Here is a 4,783-nt window from a genome sequence, read left to right on the forward strand (position 1 = left end):
TTCAAAATGTTTCGATATGTAAGGGAGATGCAGTCTTTATCAACTTTATGATTGACGGAATTCTATTATTATTTTTCTTTTAAATTTATTTGTTGATGTTTACAACTGTATTAAAATATACACAACAAGTAATTTTTTAATGTTAGTTATATAATGATACAAATATAAGGAGAATCTACCCATTGATAGAATTCCAATGACATTTTTATAGAAAATCTTGGAGCCAACTTCTTTTCTAGATGATAATCATTCTAGGCCTAGGAAGATTATCAGGTAATATAGAAACCAGGCCAGAAACAGGTGGGTTTGGGTGGTTTTACCATGGAAGGATTGGTATTCTGGTCCAATCAGCAACAAGTGGCACATTGATGTCCTCATAGACTTTATTTGTGACGAAGTAAGGAGCAATAAGGATTTTACGAAGGATATCGGCTGTAATTGGGATACAAGAGGAATTCGATGGTTTAGAAATGTCCCAAAGCTCAGCTCCGTAAGTCCAGATTGGCCTTATTATAGCCATATAAACGAGTCTTTTGTAATGGATTAGAATTTTAGACCGTTTGTATAGTAAGTGTTGTAATTGTCGGAATCTACGAGTATGTTCCTGGCTTTTATGAAGATTCCAAGTCAGTCATTTGTCCAGATGTCCTAGGTAACGGATCTGTTCAACAGGAATAAGTGTATAACAGTAATATTATTAAAGGATACAGTCGGGCAGGAGATATAAAATTTAAATTGTAATATTTTTTAATAATCTTCATAAACGGACAAATAATCACTTAAGAACTTTTCGTACATTATAACAAATTGTTTGGTACAAGTTGGACTGAATTTGTGGTCGACTCGTTGATTTTCGGTTTTGGGGCGCAAATTAAAGGGGGCTTGTGCTGGATCCATACGTTTGTGTTCAGTTATCATTGTTCTAAAACTGCTAACAGATAAATGTTTGTGATCTCTGTGTTTTAATTAATTAAAGAATTTCCCTAAGCTTCGGAAATGCATTGTTTATAATGTTGTTAATTAAATATGAGGATAGGATGGTTTGACATCAAAGGACATATGCTACTCTCCCTTTTCTTTCCTCTGGAATACGGTCACCTCAACGGACAACAAAAGGCGAATTTTTAAAAGTATTGTTGAGCCCTCTCTTAACTACGCCGCAGAAACCTGGACACAACCCAGGACTCTACTCCAAAATACAAGCGGCAGATATGGATTTCTGGAGGGTGTGCCTGATGTTTATTCGCAGAATAGAATCAGGAATGAGGATATTAGAAGCGGGCTAGGGGTGACCGAAGGAGTTCCTGAGAGGGTTGGAAGGAGCAGACTGCAATGGTATGAGCACTGTCAGCGGATGCCAGAACGTAGGTGGTGGAAGAGACTTCTGCAAAGGGAACAACCAGGAACACGGAGGAGAGGAAGACCCCAAACCCGGTGGAAGGACTGCATGGAGGAGAACACGGCCGGCAGGGGACTTATGGAGGAAGACTGGTGGGACAGAGAGAAGTGGAGGGACGCTCTGACTTAGCCAGCCAATCCATTGAGGGAAAAAACCTGCAAACGTTAAAAAAAAAAAGTAAAGAAGATGGTTGTGGGTGCGATCAGTGTAGAACAAAAATAAACAAAAACTTATTTATAAGTACCAACGTTTCGGCCGTAATTTCTAGCCTTCTGAAAATATGGATACATAAATAGCGTTAACATACATGAATAGTTGAAGTGCTATAAGATGATAAAGACTATATGAGAAAATTTATGTTAAAATTAAGTAAGAGGAAAGAAAAATTAATAGAATAAATATGAAAATCTAGTAAGTGAATATAAGTACAAAATGAAAATTAGTAAAAATAAAAATAATGAAAAAAGTGGGAAAGGAAACGTATGTATGAGGAATGAAATATGTAAGTATAACATAATTAAGGAAATAGAAATACAAAGTTATATAATGCAAAAGAAACAAAGAAATATGAATATTTTAATTTAATAATAATAATTTAAAAATTAAAGTTATGCAAAAACAAAGAGAAAGAAAATATTGGAAGATTGTTGATTGACCGTGTGTATTAATGAATGGAATATGGTCCGGGTGCGGTCAAAAAAACTCAAATAGTATACCTATTTACTATTTGAGTTTTTTGACCGCACCCGGACCATATTCCGTTCAGAAAAAAAATATATTAAACTAATGAAATATTTAAGTAAAATACTGGAATAAAGAAACAAAATATAAATTTAAGTAACACAAAAAAAGGAATATTGAAAATATGACAATAATATGTAGTGTACATAATAATAACGTGGATAAGGACAAATAAGAAAAAAGAGGATAAAACATAAAACACCAACCTGCTTGGGAAATATGGGAAATCCAAATGTGGTCAGCGGGGCGTGCGGTATAATTCTTTCAGAAGTACTTTAGAAAATATGACGAAACTATCGGAAGGTCAAAATTACAAGTTACTTGGATGGAAAAACTAAGGAATTTAAAAAAGGAAACGTAAAATGGTGACAACAATTAATTTAAAAAAGATAAAAGAACATAAAACATGGGGGGAGGGATTAACATTGGCATTGTTTCAATAAATTAAGTATTTGGGAATATGTCAAAGAGTAGTTCTGTTTGATACAGAAGATCTCATAGAAAGGTCTTTTGTCATGGTTAAGAACTGTGGCAAGTATAGAAGTTTTATCAAAATCAAAGAAATGGTCTAAAGACAAGGAATGATCTGATAGTTTTGAGGCAGAATAATTATTGTGAGGAAACAGAAGATTTTTGTGAGTGTAATGCGTTATTTTAAGGGGTTTTTGGTTTCACTAATGTAAGAGGAATTACAATTGAGAGTGGAGTACCCGTGAGGGATGCGGTATAGGACATGTGATCATTGTAGAAGAGGGATAGGGCTTTAAATTGGGAGGAGATACTGAACAGTTTGTTGTGAGAACAGAAAGCAATACGAAGGTTAGGTAAAGCGGAACGTAAGAATCTTTGGATGTTATCTGAAAGAGAGGAGATGTGTGGTATTGGCCTTAATAAGGGGATAGAGGGGGGCTCTGAAGAATTGGATGAAGTGTTGAGACGATTTTTGTAGTTGTTTATAAGTTTATGAATGATATGGAGGGGGAAGTTATTAGTTAAGAGTATTTATTTAATGCGTTGGAAAGATCAGGAGTCAGAGGATTTCCCATGGCCAGTTCTGAAATTTTGTTAATGAACTAACCATAGAAGGTAAGCTAACCTGATTTACATTAAATCAAAAGGACATACAAGCTTATGGATACCAACGTTTGCAGCTTTCTTTGTTTACCAAGTATTTGCATAAATCTTGAACTTTCGACAATTGGCAAACATGTGAATTCAGCATAATACACACTCCTCATTACCTTACTTACCCTTACTGTATATTTCATTTCTATCTAAGTAAAGTAATATATCCAATTTTATGGAATCAAATCGAATTACCGATAATCGAAATCATCTGGGTTATATTAAAATTATTTTATAAACCTAATATTTATAACCTTTCACCATGCCCTGACGAAGCCATAAAAGCAGTGCAGATCCTTCCTGACTAGAATCAAAATGTTGCTAATACGCAAAGACAAAAAGAAAGTGAGTTTTTCAAATTAATTACTTACCACACATATACAAAATATTAAAAATTTTGCATTTTGTTAATTTCTGTCTGACACGTTAAGCTAGAATGTTACGATTCAAACAGCACTGGCACAATCGGGTATATAGCATAAACCTACTCTCCTAATCTAAGTGAAGCCAAGTTGTGAGGGATTGGCCACGCCTCTGGTGCACTGGTTTATGTTAAGAGGGATATCCCACATTAATATAATCATCTGTAAAACCATTCATTTAATCGCAAATTTGAACTGAGTAGAAGTTGTAATAAATGTTATTTCCAATAATTTGGTTTATCAACAATATAAATCCTATTTATTATTTATTATTATTACCCTTCTATAAAAATGTAAAGTTTGATACTGTCGAGGTGGCTGTGTCAGATTAGACGGTTTTGACTCCAATTGAAGATATGAGCTACTGTCGCTATACCAGAAGGTATAGTATGTACGTGTTCATACAGGTTAGGTATCTACCTAGAATATAAATTGACAGAATGTTTTACGAAGGATGGAAACTTCATTCCATAGAGAACCAGCTTGGCGATCGTAAAGGGGGTTGCAAGTCCTTCAGGAACTAGCTGTTAGTCCTTGCAGAAAGGAAAGTTCACTCTCCAGGGAAAAGAGAGTGGTCTATCAAGTTGCGTTAGTTAATCTCTCCGTGGCTATTGGACGCCATCGAGAGATGCTGTGTGTATGACGTTAGCTTTTAGTGGATCAGATGACTCTATTGTAATTTTTAATGATTGTAATAATACATTCAAGTATATTAGAACATATAACATGGTTATTAATTTGTACGATATAATTATTGACAAGAAATATATATTTCAATATATGATGTTTGCCTAACGACTCGTTGCACCAGCTAGGTAGTGTTGCATCAGTATGTAACATTGAATCGACAGCTTGTACGTTAACCAATAGATAGTAGCACGGTTGCTACAATACCAATAAATAAATAATAGTTTCTAAAATAATGGTCAAAGTTGTTTTATAAAAAATATACATAACATTGATTATCACACCATATATCTGATGGTTACTGGGCAGCCTTCCTCCATTTCTTAAAAACCTCTATTCCTTTACAACTTCTTCTCTCTCTCTCTCTCTCTCTCTCTCTCTCTCTCTCTCTCTCTCTCTCTCTCTCTCT

The 4,783-nt window shown here is 34.5% G+C and overlaps 1 protein-coding gene across 2 annotated transcripts in view; it reads left to right on the plus strand.

Annotated features, from left to right (window-relative positions):
* Positions 1–3,403: 3,403 nt before the first annotated feature.
* Positions 3,404–4,783, plus strand: part of LOC106686077 (uncharacterized protein PF3D7_1120600) — a 14,306-nt gene continuing 12,926 nt past the window's right edge. Inside the window, exon 1 of one of the 2 annotated variants that reach the window (XM_014429197.2) lies at positions 3,404–3,610. In XM_014429197.2, coding sequence (XP_014284683.1) covers positions 3,581–3,610 — 30 coding nt within the window. In that variant the 5' untranslated portion in view covers positions 3,404–3,580. The remainder of the gene's footprint in view (positions 3,611–4,783) is intronic. The other variant, XM_014429196.2, reaches the window with a different exon arrangement.

Source organism: Halyomorpha halys, unplaced genomic scaffold (genome assembly GCF_000696795.3).
Source record: "Halyomorpha halys isolate HHAL.00 unplaced genomic scaffold, Hhal_1.1 Scaffold775.1, whole genome shotgun sequence".
In the NCBI taxonomy this organism is placed as follows: domain Eukaryota; kingdom Metazoa; phylum Arthropoda; class Insecta; order Hemiptera; family Pentatomidae; genus Halyomorpha; species Halyomorpha halys.